This window comes from Melanerpes formicivorus, unplaced genomic scaffold (assembly GCF_026170545.1).
Source record: "Melanerpes formicivorus ecotype bairdi unplaced genomic scaffold, bMelFor1.0.p_v2 SCAF_5, whole genome shotgun sequence".
Lineage (NCBI taxonomy): Eukaryota > Metazoa > Chordata > Aves > Piciformes > Picidae > Melanerpes > Melanerpes formicivorus.
The window spans coordinates 8236261-8254405 of record NW_027142357.1 but is presented as its reverse complement, the minus strand read 5'-3'; the positions used below and the strand labels follow the sequence as shown (position 1 = coordinate 8254405).

Genomic DNA, 18145 nt, shown 5'->3' with positions numbered 1-18145 from the left:
ACGAAGGAGTGGGGCGAGGTAGCAGCACCTGCCACACTCCGCACCTCCACCCTCAGCCACCCCCGCCGCCTTCGCGGGGCGAGGGCCGTCGGGGTGGGGCCGGTCCCCGGGTTGCTGGCGTTCCACCAATCGTCGCGCAGGCTCTTACCCTCGCCGAGCGTGGATTGGCTCTCTGAAGCTCGAGTGGGCTGGCCGAGAGGGTGCGGCCACCTCTGCCAGGGCTGCGCCTTTCAAACGCCGGCGGAGCGGGCGCGCGGTTGGGCTGTGCGCGGGCCTGGGCGGCGACCGTTGGGCCGTGAGGGGCTTCGCGGGAGTCCGGGCCGGCAGTGCCGAGCGAGGTAGTGTCCAAGGCTGCGGGTGAGGGCAGGTGAGTGCCGTGGGAGTTTGGAGCGTTGTAGTGTAGCCTGTGTAGTAGGTCTCGCTGGTGCGCACCTCGCCGCCCTGGGCAGCGCCAGCGGCAGCACCCTCAGGGTGCCTGTGAGGAGAGTTGGGGCGGACAGTGGATACCCTGGGCTGGCTGCGGAGTGGGGCAGATCACCGCCGAAGGGCTGAAGCTTGGCCAAGGTGAAGAGGTGTGCGAAGACAGCCGCCTCCTGAGGTTGGCGGTGAGTGGAGGGTCGCCGCGGGCTCGCTGCTTCGCCGGCTATCTATGGCCTGAGCCAGGGATATGCGGGCTCTGCAGTGCCGCGTAGTGCCCTGGTGCTGCTCGTCCGTGGTCCTGCGCTGTTGAGAAGCTTCCTAAGCCGCAGGTCCCCAAGGGCCGTGCATTTTTTGTGAAGAGCTACATGAAGAGTGGTTGTGCTTAGTTGAAGACAGTATAGTGGGAAGCGTTCTCTTTAATGGGAAGCTTGCAAATTTCTTTGATACCAGGCTTCTGATGTCTGTTACTTGGGGCTTTTGGTGCCATGTATCGCGGGTATCGCTTTGCATTTCCTGAGTAGCTAATGGTTAGAATTTGTGCCTTAAGTTCTTGTAGCTGATTGGCTTTGAAGTTCTGGATAGATGATGTGCCAGTTTCTGGTGTTCTCTCAGCTATGACTGTTGTTCTCTGCTTTTGGTCACACCGAGCTAGAAGGACATGTGGTGTTTTAGCAGAGAAACAGTTAATCCAACATCAGACAAAAGTTCTTTTTAGTAATCGCTGTTTAAACATAGCGACATGAAATCTTACATAATACATTTGATAATGCTAAACTCCGTTTGGTCAGTTGACTAATGTAAAGAAACGTGCGCTGAAGTACTGCAACAATAAACCTTTGACTTTTGAACTGTATTTGGTGAGTGCAGCTCTGAGGAGAGTCATGTAAAACTTCCAGTATCTGAACCAGTCTCTGCAATGATAAACTGTCACGTAACTGCGGGAAAAGGAATATACGTTAGTTAGAAATGAGATCATTCCAAGATTTATATGTGAGGTTGTATTTTGACCCCTTGATAATTTTTAAGAGGCTACTTGATGCTTATCAAATGCTCCTTAGATGATATTCTTAAACTGTGTAGGGTTTGTTTTGTGTTTTCCTATGAAGACATGAATCATGAATATCCATCTTCCAAGAGCTGCTCATCTGAGTAACATTTGATGGGTACTGGGTTGTATTTGAATCGCAACTGGCTTTCTCCCTCAGAAGTTTCTGATAGTGTGTTTCTGTCACTTAAAAAATGAAAGTAAGTATGTTGGCTGTATCCGAGCTGTAATTTGCCTCGCATTTGTTTCTTCCCTTTACTACTACAGATAAACCTACTCTTTGATTTAAAATAAGTCATCAGTTCAGATTTGTTATCTTTCAGTAACCTTTCTTTCATGACTTGCTTTTGCATTTCACCTGAGGAGGTGCTTCAGGCCTGTAAAGGTGAATGCCAGACCTCGGTATTTTTACTGTCGTTTCAGTGGGTTTTTTTTAACAGTAGCAGAAATACTGTGGGTGGTTGCACCTTTGTAATACGCTGTTCTACTGGTTTATTAAGGTAATCTAGTCAGTGTTGCTGCATCGTTTGGTTCTAAATGATCAGAATTTGCAATGAGGTTGTTGTCCATGCTTCTTTCTGACAATCTAGCATTAAAATGAAACTTTCTTGAGATCTGAGAAAAAAAAAACAAACGATTTTTTTTTTCTATCTGTTTGTGGATAGCTGTTTCTGCTGTGTTGCAGACAGCAAACAGGAAGCACTTTGGGTTAAATCTCTGAGGATTAACAGTTAAAAGTGTAAACTTAAGGGAATTGCTGTAACTTACCCAGACTCCAAAGAAGAGTTGAAGCTTATTTTCAGAAAGCATAAAACTAAAAATGTATATATCATTAACAGCGAGGCTGTTGTTATAATTTTTACTAGAACTGAAGCTTTTCTCTAATCTCTCATAGAAATATTCCATGGAGGGAGAAAAACCAAAAAAAACCCTAAAGCCCACAACCCACAAAACCAATTTATCTTGAATGTTAAAATTATGAAATAAAAATAGAAGTTAGTCAGCTTTCTTAGTGTGTCTTAGTGAGTATTCCTTTCAGGTTTTGTTTTTGTGATGCTTAAATGTGGTGTTTTGAGGTCATGACTGAACATGACCATGTCTGATCCACTTAAACTACTTAGCTTTAATTATGGAACTTCCAAAACTCCTAATTGTTTTGCTTTAACAGGTGACTGATAGAAGACAGAGAGAGACCAGTTCCTGACAATGTCAAGGAGAAAGTTGGAGAATAAAAGCCTTTCTGGCTTGTTAGCTACGTCTCTGCAGACACAAATCAAGATAGACAATTTCCACCATTTTTATATGCTTGAATCGAAGGAGTTAGGAAGGTAAGATTGCTCCTACTTTTGTTTTGGAAGAGGAATTTCTGCTGCAAGAAAATTCTTTGTGCAGTGACAGGCCTATTCTGTCAAATTTTTATGGTAATAGGTGGGAGATGAACCATGCCCCTCTCTTCCTGCACTCCCTTCTTTGCAGTGTCCGACAGGTTCTCTAGGGCCCAGGAAAAGGTACTGAGATGTGAATTTCCAGCCTTTTCCAAGTCCTGTGTTCTTGAGCATGCAGATCTGGAATTGTGTGCCTTTTCTTCCATTTCCTCTGTCTCGTCACACATCACATTCCAGGTACATAAAGAAAAGATGACACAATAATACTACAAGAGAGAGAATGGGGATTTTGAGTTGGTTGTTTTGTTGTTTGAGAGCTTTGAAGGCCACGAAATGAAGACCTCTCTCACAAACTCAAGCAGTTAGTCTAAGTTTCGAGCAACCTGCTGTGTTGGAGTAGTTGTGCTTCCCTTGCTCAGGTTTGTAACAGTAAAACAGAAAATTAAAAAATGAACACCCTTGGTATTTATTATAATGTTTCAGACATCTGAGTTAATGCTTCTTTGAAATCACTGGCCTGATTGATACCTTGGGAATACTCAGGGAACTGTATGTAAAGCTACACAAACGTGATGCCATGGTCCTGCTTCCAGGCTCCGCAACAGAGGTGGCTTGGGTCAGTCTCAGTTGTGCCTTGCTGTGCTACAGAGTGATCCTTTGCACTTGCAGCTTTTGTTATCAGAGATGTTCTTCTAGTTGTGGGTTTGTACTTGGATTTGGTTTTTTTTCCTCTTAGTGTGTGTCTTTTCTGGTATACTTCCACACAATTACACCTTGCAGCCCAGAGCTGTCCTCTCCTGTTATCCTTCCAGCAGCAGGTTATACCCACCCTCCTCTAGAACTCCAGTATTTGTAAACCACTGGGTTCTCAGGTGATACATGCCTGTGAGATGATGTCTAAAACAAAGTACAGGTTTGGAGGTTTGGTGTGGATTCTAAACAAGTCTTAATACTTTCTGGACATGCAAAACCAAACATAACAAAATGAAGTGCCAAATTGCTAAGAAACAGAATTGCATATTGTCCAAACACACAGGACTGTTCCTGTCCTGACAAGAGTGTGTGTATGTTTAAGTGTTTACATCACTTCCTAAGTGGTGTAAAATCCACCTTTCTTTGTAGCTTCTCTAAAATATTTCATAAGTTTTTCTTTTCACTTACATTTTTTCCTCTTCCTCTTCAGGTTACTTAGTAAATAGTTCTTTTGTACTTCTGTACTTGGGCTTCCCAAGTCCCAGTTCTTCCTCCCACACCCTTATCTTGTAGGTCCTTTGGTATTTAAGGCTGACTCATGAAGCTGGCAGGTTCTGTTCAGTGGGTTAAATAGTTCTGTCCCCAGTGTGTGGATGGCTTGGCTTTGAAGTAGTTGAATTTCTGTGGTTTATAACTTGGGATATGAAAACAACTTGAAATAATTTTTTATCTCATAGAATTGGCCTGTGAAGTGTGGTGGTAAAGCAGCTGCTTTGCAGGCCCCAGAGAGTGGGAACCACTTTGCTTCAGTGTAGCACTTCAGATCTGACTGAGGAAAATTTACTGCTCCAAAGCAATTTCTGGATTCAATAATTTTGTCTTAATAATTGGCACGCTACAAAGACGGGGAAAACAAGTGGAAATTCCTAACATTATCAGTCTAGAGATACAGTGACCCTTCAAAGCTGTCACACCCACAGCAGCTACAAGGCAGATGCACAAAACTATCAGGGAAGATCGTGCTGTTCTCATGAAACTCAACCAGTTCCCTTTTTTAATTTTAGAGGAACTTTTGTGGTTGGCAGGATGATGTGATGCTAAAATGAGAATGTAAGCTGTGGGGGAGCAGCTCAAACTTTGGTATGTTAGGAAATTCAGCTCAAGAACGTTAAAAGCTCTGCCATAATATACTGGTTTAACAAATGCAGAAGGGTTCAGCTGTTTCAGGCTAGTAAATAGTTGCTAAAATAAGGAATGTGAATGTATCAGGCTGTTAAGCTTTCACTTCTTCAATTTTCTTTTGAGTTTCATACTTCAAAGAAAAGCACAAAATTTAGATAAAAATGGACAAAAATCCTACAACTAATAGCTGTTTGAATAAATATGACAGAGAAGCTATTTTGTTGAATTTATGCTGCTATTGCTTATTTAGAAATGATTGAAGGTCAAGTTTACATGTTTAATTTGGACTAATTTGCCTGCATCAAGAATAGGGAGGTCATTGAGCAGAGAGGTCATTGTGCCCCTGTACTCTGCACTGGTTAGGCCACACCTTGAGTACTGTGTCCAGTTCTGGGCCCCTCAGCTTAAGAAGGACATTGAGACTCTGGAACGTGTCCAGGGAAGGGCAACAAGGCTGGGGAGAGGCCTTGAGCACAAGCCCTGCAAGGAGGGGCTGAGGGAGCTGGGATTGTTTAGCCTGGAGAAGAGGAGGCTCAGGGGAGACCTTATTGCTGTCTACAACTACCTGAAGGGTGGTTGTAGTCAGGAGCGGGTTGGTCTCTTCTCCCAGGCAACCAGCACCAGAACAAGAGGACACAGTCTCAAGCTGCACCGGGGAAGTTTAGGCTGGAGGTGGGGAGAAAGTTCTTTGCTGAGTGAGTTGTTAGCCATTGGAGTGGGCTGCCCAGGGAGGTGGTGGAGTCACCATCCCTGGAGTGGATGTGGCACTTGGTGCCATGGTCTAGTAGTCGTGAGGTGTTGGGTGACAGGTTGGACTTGATCTTTGAGATCTTTTCCAACCTTGTTGATTCTATAGTTCAAATTAGCATATAGAAATCTGGTTCATTTTCTTGTTTTTAAATGAACATTTTTGGTTGTATACTGATGCTGAGGGGTTTCTTCAGACATGCTTTTTTTGTTGTTAAAAGGTGTTCCTTCTAGGAATTGGTATTTTTGCACCAGAAGAAAGGCAAAGCCTGCAGGACAGGATTGTTTTTTTCTACTAAAGCAGCTAAATTTAGTTGGAAAAGCACAACTTGGATAGTGCTGAGTTTTATCATTAAATCTGTTCTTAGTATGTTGTGGTAGCAATAAAACTGGTGGAAAAGATTCCTTTAAAGATAATGGTGTAGATCTCATTCTTTGTACACAGTTTTATAGCTGTTTCCAGAACTTCACAAAATCTATGTTAGCCCTACAGGTTGGTTGGTTTGTTTTTTTTAAATAACACTTCTTGTATCACTGGAAAACTCTTTGCAAGTTGCAGTGAGGCATTGCTGGGAATGCAGAATTTGGGATTATCAACCCATGTTTCTGTTTATAACTTGGCTTAAAAACTTGCATTTTTCCTCCAGTATTTTTAAAGTCCAGCTTGGTGTTTTAGCTACAGTATGTGGATTTCTTTTAAAAAACAAAATATATTTGTATCCATACCTAAACAGCTGGCTAGGAAATGAAGCAGCTCACTTTGTCTAGCCAAGAAAGAGACATGAGTAGCAAGTGTTTTCCTGTAAGTTATTTGTTTTGCAGATACCTGGAGATTCTTTGGTAGTACTACATGATTTGTGAAAGGAAGTTCAGTTCTTGTTATGACTCTAAGATGATCTGCACTGAAGACTTTCCCCTTCACCCCAACATAAAAACACATCTTCTGTGTTTGTTCCCTATGTTACGCAGAGGCTTGTTTTGTTCATTGCTGTATCTGTAGGTCACAGGATCACAAGAAATAATGTTATATAGTGATACATTGTGCTTGTGTGAGTTTTGACTGTAATATTGCCAACCTGAAGAATGCCCTGGTAGGGTCTCATAGCTGGTTCTGCCTTGAGCAGGAGGTTTTGTGGGAGGCCTCCAGAAGTCCTTCTAACCAAATTCTAATGGCAATTTACGTACATTGTATGTCTTAGGTTATGATGTTTTTCCTTTTGTTTTGTAGAGGAAGATGTGCTGTAGTTCGAAAATGTATTGCTAAATCCACAGGCCAAGAGTATGCAGCTAAATTCCTGAAGAAAAGAAGAAGAGGTCAAGACTGCAAAGCTGAGATTTTTCATGAGATTGCAGTACTGGAATTAATGAAATCTAATCCTCGCATAGTTAATCTCCATGAAGTCTATGAGACACCAAATGAAATCATCTTGGTGTTGGAATAGTAAGTATGTCTTCAGCAGCTGTTCCTTTGCAGGTTCTGAGCTAAATTTAGTGGCTTTGTTGGTTTAAAAGTATTTGGCTTTTGGAGCTGTTTCCTTCAAAGTTCTCCTTTATTTCTAAATGTCCCGCTGGCTTCTCATTAGCTCTGAAAACAAGTCTAATTTGGGAATTGAATTTGAATTATCTGTCATATTGGCACATATTCACATATACAGATGTGTGAATTGCTGTTTGGAATGAGAGGAACAAAAATACAGTTTGTGAAAGCAAGTCAGAATGTCTCTAAGATTTCAGTTTCATGTCTAAAGTATTTGAAGAGCTATTAATGGTGGTCTGCACACACGAGGACGAATTCCTTCCAACTTTCCAAAGAATGCAGCTAGATAATCTTTAAAAAGAAAGTTGTTTTTTTTTTTTCTGGAACTAGATGATCCCTAACTTACTTGTTTTTCTGAGAAGGCTAACATAATAAATAATGTAGAATTAAAGACAAAGTTTAGATGACAAGCTCTCCTGAGCAAGTGCAAGTTCATGTGAAACCCATACTGATTTTCCTGCTTCTGTTTCAGCTCGGTTAACTCTGCCTTGCTTATCAAAGCTCCCTGATCAAACAACTTCTCTGTACTACATTGGTGTTAGTGGCCTACCTTGTGGTAATGTTAAGTCTGCAGGTCCTACTCCTCTTGGAGTGAATAGAGGGTTCATGATGCTTTTAACTGACATCCTCTGGAGCAGAGTACACTGTTTTTTCTGTTTTCTTGTATGACCAGAACTCTAAAGCAGTGCTTTAAAAATTGCAAGAAATTAATCTCTTGCTCATAAAATAAGTTCCACACATTTCCCATTTGGCTGCATTTTACCTCGCCCATATGCTCCTCTCTGTACAAGCACATGTTCTCTAAATGAGAGAGAGAGAAATGGCTACCAGGTCTTACCAAGGCCATCTTTACAGAGAATTACTAACAATGTGAATACTTGAAAAGCCCCACAACAGAGGTTACTACTCTTGTCATCTGAGAGTCAAAGGCCATTGGAGCAATCCAGACATTCTAAGAGAAAGCTGGCATGTGTACTGGCTCATTTTACAGCTGTAAGTAAACAGCCTTGAGGAAGATGTTTGAGACACAGTGAAAACATAAAGCTTGGCAGTGGTATCTCTATTTTAATATGGAAATGGTTGATTCCAAAGGGACAGAGATGAGGCCTTGTATTTCTGCACATTCTGAACTAGAGTTCTGGAAGATCCTGCTTATTGTCTGGGCAATTGTATTTTTAATCATCATCAGGGTGCTAGGTTTTATCCCTCTCTGATTTTTTTTTTTTTGGTCTTCTATCAGAATGGCTAGATCTAGGTGACAGATATGCAGCTTCCTCCCACTCCGGAAATACTCCTCAGCAGCTCTAGCTGTCCATTGCATTGTAGTTCTTGCATTTACACTGTAGCCACATCATGTAAAAAATTACTTTTCTCCCAAATTCAGAGATTAGAAATATTGCTGGGGTTTCTTTCTTTCAGCTATATATGGAACTGTTCTAATGGAGGAAATGCTACATGTGACTTGAAGAGAAAGGCTTCTTCTGTTAGGGAATGATGAGAGAACTCATCTTCCTCCAGGCATTTTCACACTCACTCACAGGAGAACAAGCTTGAGAGAACCAAAGCATTATGAGGTTGTCAGCCACAAAGTTCAGGTTCACTGTCTCAGCCACTGTTGTCAGCTATGGGGAAAGAAAAATCATCAGCAGGTTTTGTTTTGTTTATTTTTTTGCCCCTTTCCAAAGTGCCTATATGATGTGTCTTGGCATATGGGGGGTGGGAAGTAAAAAATATCAATGGGACAAGCTTGATTTTGATGAGACATTAGGAAGAAATTCTTCCCCGTGAGGGTAGTGATGTACTGGAACAGGTTGCCCAGAGAAGCTGTGGAGGCTCCAAACCTGGATGTGTTCAAATCCAGGTTGGATGGTGCCTTGAGCAAGCTGATCTAGTAGGAGGTGTCTGTCCATGGCAAGGGAGTTGGAACTAGCTGATCATCAAGGTCTCTACCAACCCACCCCATTCCATGATTCTGTGAATATTCCCAGCCTTTCTGAAAATAGGAATATGTATTACGTACTGTTTCTAGAACCTTTCTTCACTGAAGCTTAGAAATTCAAAGGTAATACATAAGTCATCTTGAATGTGTTTCAGTGCTGCTGGAGGAGAAATGTTTGACTTGTGTGTCCCAGATCTGGATGACAGAATTGGTGAAAGGGATATTGTGAGACTTATAAGACAGATACTTGAAGGACTTTGCTGCTTGCATGAAAACAATATTGTTCATCTTGACTTAAAGGTGAGGGTGTTCTGGTCTTATTATTTCAATACTTCATTTTCAATTTAATTATGATAATCAAATTAACTGGTTAAAAATCAAATATGACAAAAAGTATATTAGATTAAATCCTTCTATGAAATAACATTTATTGGTAAGCACTGCATAATGGAAACTGAAATCTCAATACACTGGATTTTTAATTTTTTTTTTTAGCTTGTGTTTTATTGAGATTTCTTTTTTTCATTCTAGCCTCAAAATATTTTGCTGAGCAGCATCAATCCTCTTGGTGATGTAAAAATTGTAGATTTTGGTATGTCTCGGAAGCTTGAGGATTGCAGTGAACTGCGGCAGATCATGGGCACAACAGAGTACCTAGGTATGGAAGAGCTGCTTCACAGTTCCCTGATGTTTGCTGTGGTGTAGACTCTTAAACCAACACTGTTTTTTTCACTAAACTATAATATTAAAGCGGAAGTACAACATTAGAGTTAAAAGTACAACATTGGCATGCACAAAGTAAGTTTGCTTGGGGTTTTGGTGGTTTTTTTGTTTTGGTTGGTTGGTTTTTTAGTTAGGAATGTTGGTATCATGATTTAATGAGATTAAAATATTTCTCAGAAAGGGAAAGGCTGCCATTAACATTTGGCCTTCTCAGAAGGGTGGGTTGGAGTAGATGATCTCTAAAGTCCCTTCTGACTGAAGCCATTCTATGATTTGCCTGCACTCCATTTAAGAGTACTTCAATCTGTAGTGAATAACTTGCTGTCTAGTGCATGCTAACAGCCACTCAGCCTGCAAATGGCTTTGCAGTGGTAATGTGCTAAAAGCTCTACACTTTCCCCTTCAAAAGCTATATCTTTTAAAACTTCTTAGAATAATCTTTTATGTGTGTACATCTGATGGGAAAATAGATTAGACCTTAGGCCATGTAGCACCTGGTTAAACTTTTTTCCTGCCCTTTTGGCTTGAAAATAATCCTCTTCATTACTGAAAATACATGTTTAGTCTCATCAGAATGGTTGGCGAAAAATGCCAGAAAGTTAGTGTATGATTCAAGCCTGCTTGAATAATATATCTATTAAAGTGTTTTTCTTCCTTCCATTTCTTCCTCCAGCTCCAGAAATCTTGAACTATGATCCCATCACCACAGCTACAGATATGTGGTAGGTTTCGGACATTAAACGGTCTTATTTAGCTGGGAATCCTAGGGGCTAGGTCCAGACGGTGATGCAGTTTGGTCTGGTTTCTAAGAATATCCTTCTCTTGACTGGCTGACCCAAAAGAGGGAGAGTTGGGAGGGGAAGGGAGGACTCAGGATGTAACTCGGGGCTTACAAGAATCACCTCGTATGCATCTGTTGAACACCTAGTAGGGAATGCAGGTGGCTTCTGAACATGCAGAGTATAGGTGTTTGTCCTAAGGCAGCACTAACAGTAACTGGATAGCATGTTTCAGGTGTTCGTTACTCTTGGATGACATGCTCCAGGTATTTACTGCTCTTGGAGACTCCTCTCTCCCCTTCTCCATGTCATTAAATAAATCTATTATACAAAGGATAGAAATGTTTTAACTTTTAACTTCTTACCTCTAGAGCAATATCTGCAGAATGAGTTATAAAATTGAGACAAGTATCTTAAAATATTCCATGCTGTTACAAAGCATACCTTGTATCCAGGCTAGCTTTGGGATGTTTCCACAAACACAATATTCACATGCTCTTCTTCAGCGTCTGAAGAATTAAAATCCTGTTTTAAAAGTTGCTGTGATCTAATTACTCCTTTGACATTCACAACTTGTATTAGTAATTAAATTTGTTAGTGAATGTTTATCCACTTACTATTTGTCTGCTTTTGTGGGAAGACATAAATGCAAACCATTGGTGTTCTACTCCGTGACAAACAGAGCAGCTGTGTGTTTACAAGCTGTAAGGGTTACTAAGTGCTGCAAAAGTGATAGATTTTCTTTTCCCAACAATCCCAGTGAGAAGAAAAGAGTATCTTGAAAGCAAGCAGTTAAGCATCACGTGAAACTTAAAGTGGTACCTGATGTTTCAAAGCTCAATAAATATGCGCACAATAAATATGGAGTGTATTGTGTAGGTGCCCCAGTAAAGTCTTACATTGTTCTCTTACCTCAGGAACATAGGTGTCATTTCATACATGCTGCTGACACAGGAATCTCCATTTGTGGGAGCTGACAATCAAGAAACTTACCTTAATATATCTCAAGTTAATGTGGATTATTCAGAAGAAACTTTTTCATCAGTTTCACAGCCCGCTAAAGACTTCATTCAAAAACTTCTTATAAAAAACCCAGCGTAAGTAACAAACTCCCGGGGCAAGAATCTTAGCTTTTGTGTTTGTGGAGCACCTAGAAAAGGGAATCTTAATTTGGGAACTCCATACTGCTGTGATCATCAGTCAGATATTCATAGTTGTCAGCTGCATACATAGAAGTGGAGGTTTATGCTTTTCCATGTGTGTGAAAAAGGCCTTTGTTTTGCTCTCTGGCTGTTCTTGTAGCAAGCTTGAGTTATGTATTTTCAGTGTCTTCTGTCTTCAATCAGAAGATAGGTTATTTACAAACCTGATGAAGTATATTCTGGAAAGGTCACATTCTTGTCTGCAATCTAACCTTTTCTTGCATAGCTTGGAGAGACAGAACGCAATTGCTTCTCATTGCTTCTCATGCAGTGCTTTCTTGTTTCCTGACTTTAGTGTATCGTTCTAGTTTAATGTTGGGTTGTTTTAATAAGAACTTGGCAGTTCTTATTCAGAAATATCTAGCCTTCTGGCATCTGTAGTCTTTCCAAAAAGTTCTCAATCAGAAGTACAAAATTCTTGTTTATAAGGCACACTTCCAGGACCCTGCATTCTTTACGAGTTCACACTCTCATCAAGGCCTTTTCAAGTAGATGATCTCTGTGAAAATTTTGAAGAGTGGGAGAGTTAGTCAGTGACTGTGTCCAGACTTGCTGCAGGGTGTTAAATCTGGGTACTTTTTTTAACTGTTGCAGAAGCAGATGAAGTGGGGAAAAAAACCCCAAACCCTTACCACCCTAGAAGGTTTATATGGGGGAATAGTATTTAGTGAAGTCGGTCATGTTCTATTAGACATGGTAGGTATTGTCATTTATGGTGACACAGCACTCCCTTCAGTGAGACAGACTGACCCTCTTATATGGGTGAGATGAAGTTCATTGATAGGAGGGGATGATGGGATATAACATCCATCAAGTGTCTGCTTTGAGGAAATAAGAACTCCACATAAACTCAGGTCTGAACAGTCCTTTATATTTAAGCCTCTTACATAGAAGGTTTGTCAATAGCTGGAACAACTGGAACTGATTGGGAAAGGGGAAACATCACCCCCATTTTCAAAAAAGGGTAAGAAGGAGGAACCAGGGAACTACAGGCCAGTCAGTCTCACACCTGTGCCTGGAAAGATCATGGAGCAGATCCTCCTGGAGTCACTACTCGCTCAAAAGAATAGTGAAGAGGTGATTGGGAACAGTCAGCATGGCTTTGCCAAGGGCAAATCCTGCCTGACCAACCTGGTGGCCTTCTATGAGCAGGTGACAAAATTAATAGATGAGGGGCGAGCAACTGATGTTGTTTACCTGGACCTGAGCAAAGCCTTCGACACTGTCCCGCACCACATCCTAGTATCCAAGCTGGTGACACATGGGTTTGATGGGTGGACCACTAGATGGATAAGGAACTGGCTTGATGGCCACACCCAAAGAGTGGCTGTCAATGGCTCCATGTCCCAGTGGAGGCCAGTGACAAGCGGAGTCCCTCAGGGATCAGTCCTGGGACCAGGCTTGTTCAACATCTTTGTCAGTGACATGGACAGTGGCATTGAGTGCACCCTCAGCAAATTTGCTGATGACACCAAGCTGTGTGGTGCAGCAGACACGCTGGAGGGAAGGGAGGCCATCCAGAGGGACCTTGACAGGCTGGAGAAGGTGGGCACAAGCCAACCTCATGAGGTTCAATAAGAGCAAGTGCAGGGTCCTGCATCTGGGTCGAGGCAATCCCTGGCACAAATACAGGCTGGGCAGGGACTGGCTGGAAAGCAGCCCTGAGGAGAGAGACTTGGGGGTGCTGGTGGACAAAAAGCTCAACATGAGCTCTCAATATGCTCTTGCAGCCCGCAAAGCCAATCGGATCCTGGGCTGCATCAGAAGTGTGGCCAGCAGGTCGAGGGAGGTGATCCTCCCCCTCTACTCAACTCTGGTGAGACCCCACCTGGAGTACTGCCTCCAGTTCTGGAGCCCCTATTACAAGAGGGATATGGACGTGCTGGAATGTGTCCAGAGAAGGGCCATGAGGATGATCAGAGGGCTGGAGCACCTCTCCTATGAGGACAGACTGAAGGAGTTGGGGCTGTTCAGTCTGCAGAAGAGAAGGCTCCGAGGTGACCTTGTGGCCTTCCAGTATCTGAAGGGGGCCTACAGGAGGGCTGGGGAAGGACTTCTCAGGATCTCAGGTAGTGATAGGACTAGAGGGAATGGAATGAAGCTGGAGGTGGGGAGATTCAGGCTAGATGTGAGGAGGATGTTCTTCACCATGAGAGTGGTGAAGCCCTGGAATGGGTTGTCCAGGGAGGTGGTCGAGGCCCCATCCCTGGACGTGTTTAAGAGCAGGCTGGATGAGGCTCTGTCCAGCCTGATCTAGTGTGGGGTGTCCCTGCCCATGGCAGGGGGGTTGGAACTAGATGATCCTTGTGGTCCCTTCCAACCCTGACTGATACTATGATACACTCAACCTATAGCATCATGAGGGACGCAGCTATGAAAAGCCTACTTTGATGTATGGACCTGTGGGATGTTTGACATTCTGGCACAGTTGATACGCTACCTGCTTCTGGGCATCTCAGAGCCTTTGTTATAGTCTTAGTAACATTCCCCCCACACACACACACTTTCAATTCTTGGTGACTGTATCTTCAAGGAACGCCAGGTTGGAAGGGACATCATAAATGTTCAAAGCTCATCTGGTACAAGCTTTTCCCCAACCCCCCACCATTTTAATTTTTTTTTTTAATTGCTGGTTGGTTTGTTGGAAAGCACAGTTGGTATTTTCTTGAATCTTGTCTGGAGAAGAGAGGGCTGAGAGAAAGCCTTATAAATGTCTGCAAATACCTAAAGGGTGACTGTCAGAAGGATGGATGCCAGCCTCTTTTCAGTGACAGGATGAGGTGCAATGGCTGTAAACTCAATCTCAGGAAATCCCATCGCAACATGAGGAGAAACTTTTTTTCCTGTGAGAATGCTGGAGCCCTGGAGCAAGCTGTCCAGAGAAGTTGTGGAGTCTTCTTCTCTAGAAGTCTTCAAAACCTGTCTGGATGCATTCCTGTGTGACCTGCCCTAGGTGATTCTGCTTTACAGGGGAGGTGTACTTGATCTCTAGAGGTTCCTTTCAAGCCCATGCATTCTATGACAAGAGGGAAAATCTGCCCTCATTCATGTCTAAAGTTGCAGATCTCTGACCAAGGGCCATTCTTCTGTTCTGGTAGAGTTAAAGACAAGGCGTGAGCTCTGTTGCAGTTCCAGCATGTTCTGTGGAACTTGACAATGCAGCACATGATGAAAACTGTACCAGCACTGTGTTAGGGTATCCAGAAGAACAATTTTTCAAGTCTGTGATTTATTTTCTATCAACAACATTTTGAAAGGGTTTACACAAGGGGAATTGAAAGAGTAAAACACTGCAAAAGGTTGGATAGTGTTGATGACATTGTGTTATTTGGTCCTCTCTGAAATTCTGACTGAATAGGTTGCTAGTCTCTCTGTTTGCAGTGGTGTGTATAAAACATAGGACTTCAGAAGCACATCCATGTGTAGATAGAATGTCGCAAATGTTGCGAGGGGCTAGGAATACCACCTGAGAAATACCTATTCCTTGTGCTGAGAAACAGCTTCCCAGTTTTGATATGCAGCAGCAGGGGAGACTCAACTAAGCTTTAGATGTATGCTGTCCATTCTTAACTCTGGAAGGGTCTAATGTGTTCTGTAGCATAGAAGTCCTGCAATAATCACTTTTTAGTGTCAGTTCTGTTTAAGATTCCTTAGCTGTTGTTGATCCTGTTTAAGATTTCTTAATGAGTGTCAGCTATTTTAATGACACTTTTAGTATTGCTGAAATTGAGCAACTTTACCCTTTTTTCTTTCAAAGGGAAAGACCCACAGCAGAGGCCTGTCTTTCTCACTTGTGGTTGCAGCAAGGGGAGTTCATGCTCTTGCGTAGCCCCGAGGAAACCTGCTGCTCTTCTCTGATGGCAGAACATACAGCAAAGTGCTTGGCAGAGCGGCACGTAAAACCCGTCTGTAATGGTACCTGTAGCAACAAGGAAGACAAGGAAAACATCCCAGAGGACAGCAGTACAGTCTCCAAGCGTTTCCGTTTTGATGATTCCTTACCATATCCCCAAGACTTGATGACAGACTTCATATGTTAATGTGTGATGCAGCCTTTCAGAAGTGAAGTTAGCATAGATGCACAGATGTTCCAGTGGGGAATGTGAGATGATGGTGTGCTGCTGTGTGCAGCACTGGCATACTGGAAATGCACTTTGATCCTTTTCCGTCCGTTGCTGGCAATGGATTTAAGCCCTGAGGAACTGGGGTTGTTGTACCAGTAAAATGAATTATTTTTTTAAGAAGATATAATTAAATATTTTTGCACTTTTCAAATTTTTAGTCCAAAAATTATGCTAGATCTAACAAACTCAGACCTGAAAGTAAGTTTGTGTAAAGGGAAGCTGTGCCAAGCAGTGGTGGAATACTGATACGCTTCTAGGGCTAGGCTTAAGAAATTGGTCTAAACAGAGAAACTGAATCTCACTGCCTTTCGGCCTTACTCTCACTATTCTCATCACTTCGTGGAAGCTGAAGGTGGTATGTTTGGGGAGTGTGACCCATCTCTTGGGGCTGTTTGAAAAACTGCTTTCTCTACATGAGCAGTAGTAGTTTGGGAGATATTTCTACCTTCGATCTGGTCCACTTCAGCACTGCAGTACACAGTCTGTGTTTTCTCTGTGTTGGATCTCTGCAAAGCTTGAACAGAAAAGAGGTGGGTTGCCAGTCCCTGTGCCAGTAGTCCTTTGCTGCTTGCCAGTGAGTTGTGTTTGAGGGTAATGAGAGTTCCATGCTGATGGGAATATCTGAAAGACTTGTTCGTTTGCTTTCATGAAGCCTCTGAAGTAGTATCATCTCCCTGTGCTGACACCTATTCCTCATCTTAAAAAGCACACCAAACCCCCCTAAACTAGAAAGCCTCTTCAGAGTTAAAAGTAGTAACTGAATAAAGTGATTTCATGACCATTTTTGCCAGTGAAGCTGCAATGAAAGGGTTTCCATTATGCCCCTCTTGTGGGCATCTTCCTGTCAACTATTATTACCCATAACTTTACCTCATGTCCACTTCGAGAAATGGACTGCAGTGTCTTAGTCTTTACCTAGTAAATTACCGAGTGATTGGTTCAAGTCTTTAAATTTGTTCTTAGTGAGTTTGTTACTTGCTGTTGCTTGGAAGTTGTATCTCTCCCACTTCCTGGTTTTAGGCTCTGAGGAAGGTCTGACTTGGAGCAAATACCAATTATGCCTTAACAGCCTGAAACGAATACTGACATGAGAAAATCCTAAATGTAATACTGATGCTGGAAATCTTTGTGTAGGGAATGTATTCAAATTCCTATAAATATTTTGAAAGCAAATGACACTTTAAAATACTTTGGGGATTTCCCACTCCTCAGACTTAGCATCTTTGATTTGGGTTTGCTTTGTACAATAAAATACCATAATGTAATAATTTTCAAGTGTGTCCATGAGCTTCTCAGTAGCTCGGTAGATGAAGGTTTTAGAACAAGGTGTGATTGAGAGGTGAACACAAGTATTAAAAAGTTGTGTTACCTTTTTTCATCCAAGGCAGGAACAGGGTTTTACATGAATCAATTTCAGAATGAGGGATTACCATAAGGCATGGGGAGCTCAGAACTGTTATCTCTGTTCTGGACGGCACTCAGGTTGACTGAGGTGCAAGGCAGGTGAGACTATCTCTTGGCTTATGTTTGTCAGAAACAAAAATTTTCCATGACTTCATTTCACTTGAAATGAAGTAACAGATCTGTTCAGAGCACAGGAAGGTCAGATGCCAAAGTACAAAAGAACCACACCAAGTCTCTATTACTTGTGTAACCTCTTTCAGTGATACTCAATCTACAGAATTATTCAGTGACTTTGGAGGCAGTTGTTAGCTTGTGTTCAGGTACTATACCCCTTTCATTTTCAAAATCCTTTCCCAGTTAGAATCTCACCTAACCTGCTTTTTCCACTAGCATGGAGTCCACTATGAACTGGGTAAATTAACAATACAAACTCTTACGTATATGCAGTCTAAAGCTCATTGAAGAGGAAGAAGAAAATGTCAAAATGCTGTAATGGATAAAGGTGGAAAAGAATGTTTATAAAATAGACGTGTGTTTAAAATTCTGGAGAGTAAAGCTGAAAGTATATGCCAGCACTTTATGACAAAGTTGTTATTCCTAAAGATTTTTGTTGTTGTATCTGATGTTTACATTTCTGACTACTTTTGCAGTTAACTTATCTTTAAATAAATGGAAATTTGGCGTATTCAAGGAAAGTAAGTTTTGTAAACTTAAGTTTCTATAAAGTACAAATAAAAACATACCTTGAATCAGATTTTGTTTGGATCAGTGCCTTTGATTTATTTTAAAGTATTATTTGTGCTTGCATAACTTCATTTGAAGGTAAATACATTGTTAGCCCGTCTTGCTTCCTGCCATGTTACTGGGCATTCTCAAGTGAGTGATGAGTACTATTTTAAGCTGACTGAAGTTATATTTCTGTGCAGTTTCTATATTAAAAAAAAAAATAAAGTTGGCCTTTTTTT

At 41.9% G+C, this 18145-nt stretch overlaps 1 protein-coding gene across 1 annotated transcript; it reads left to right on the top strand.

Moving 5' to 3' along the window:
• Positions 1-230: 230 nt before the first annotated feature.
• On the top strand, positions 231-18145 carry STK17B (serine/threonine kinase 17b). Its single transcript, XM_068137984.1, has 8 exons — positions 231-367; positions 2634-2793; positions 6701-6913; positions 9104-9248; positions 9480-9606; positions 10345-10393; positions 11368-11547; positions 15410-18145. The coding sequence occupies exons 2-8, from the start codon at positions 2672-2674 to the stop codon at positions 15690-15692; spliced, it is 1119 nt and encodes a 372-aa protein (XP_067994085.1). The 5' UTR covers positions 231-367; positions 2634-2671; the 3' UTR covers positions 15693-18145.

What these genes read in the sequence shown, in the direction of transcription:
- STK17B (XM_068137984.1), top strand. Translation starts at nt 2,672, where the DNA reads ATGTCAAGGAGAAAGTTGGAGAATAAAAGCCTTTCTGGCTTGTTAGCT. An exon ending in GAATCGAAGGAGTTAGGAAG is followed by an intron (nt 2,794 to 6,700) that starts GTAAGATTGCTC and finishes TTTGTTTTGTAG; the next exon opens with AGGAAGATGTGCTGTAGTTC. An exon ending in TTGTTCATCTTGACTTAAAG is followed by an intron (nt 9,249 to 9,479) that starts GTGAGGGTGTTC and finishes TTTTCATTCTAG; the next exon opens with CCTCAAAATATTTTGCTGAG.